This window comes from Suricata suricatta, chromosome 10 (genome assembly GCF_006229205.1).
Source record: "Suricata suricatta isolate VVHF042 chromosome 10, meerkat_22Aug2017_6uvM2_HiC, whole genome shotgun sequence".
Lineage (NCBI taxonomy): Eukaryota > Metazoa > Chordata > Mammalia > Carnivora > Herpestidae > Suricata > Suricata suricatta.
In genome coordinates this window covers 58,954,567-58,955,505 of record NC_043709.1, presented here as the reverse complement: position 1 = coordinate 58,955,505, position 939 = coordinate 58,954,567, and the positions used below count along the sequence as shown (strand labels likewise).

General features: G+C 39.3%; 1 protein-coding gene across 1 annotated transcript in view; it reads right to left on the bottom strand.

Moving 5' to 3' along the window:
• Positions 1–349: 349 nt before the first annotated feature.
• LOC115305735 (olfactory receptor 6C4-like) overlaps positions 350–939 on the bottom strand; it is a 963-nt gene continuing 373 nt past the window's right edge. The window contains exon 1 of the mRNA XM_029955980.1: positions 350–939. This exon is cut by the window's right edge and continues 373 nt beyond it. Coding sequence (XP_029811840.1) covers positions 350–939 — 590 coding nt within the window.

The following is a 939-nucleotide window of genomic DNA, read 5'->3' as shown; positions in this document are numbered from 1 at the left end:
AACAATAAATACATTTCTTTTTAACACAAATAATGTCGTTTTATTTTAAATAACTATATTCTCAAAATCCTGTGAAGAGTTGAAATATCTTACAGTTTTGGAACATTTTTAACTGTCCAGTTAAAAAATATATTAACTAGAAATAAGTATGTGAACAATATTTTGGGAAGAGTTTCCCCTCATTGGCAAGTTTGAAATATAACTTTGATATCTCTTTGAGGTGAATTCATTCACCTGAGGCATTGCTTTAATAAAAAGAGGATTAGAGAAGCTCTCCTTATGTTTTCATGGGGAGAAATTTTATGCACATTGTTCAGATTTTCCTTTGAGTTTGTGGTTCTTACATTCACTAAAGACTCATAATCTTTCTGGCCACATCCTTGAAGGCTTGTTTTACTTGTTTGTTCCTTAGAGTGTAAATGAACGGGTTCAATAAAGGGGCAACTAAAGTATTGAGAATGGCTACCCCCTTATTGAAGGCAACTCCTTCTTTAGCTGAGGGTTTTATGTACATGAAGATGCAGCTGCCATAAGAGAGGGAGAGGACAATCATGTGGGAAGAACACGTGGAAAAAGCCTTTTTCCTTTGCTGAGCCGAGGGGATCTTGAGAATGGTCCAGATGATGTTTGTGTAGGAGAGAATCACCAGCACCAGAGTGACCACCAAGGTCACAACTGCTAAGATAAAGTCAATGAGCTCCAGGAATCTTGTATCTGAGCAAGATATTTCTAGGAGGGGGCCATAGTCACAGTAATAATGATTCAGCATGTTGGAGGCACAGAAATCCAGCTGACTGGTCAGAATGATTGGAGATATGATGATGAGAAATCCAGCCACCCAAGAGCAGAGGACCAGCTGGATGCAGACTCTGCTGCTCATGATGGTCATGTAATGCAGGGGTTTGCATATGGCCACATAGCGGTCATAGGACATGGCAG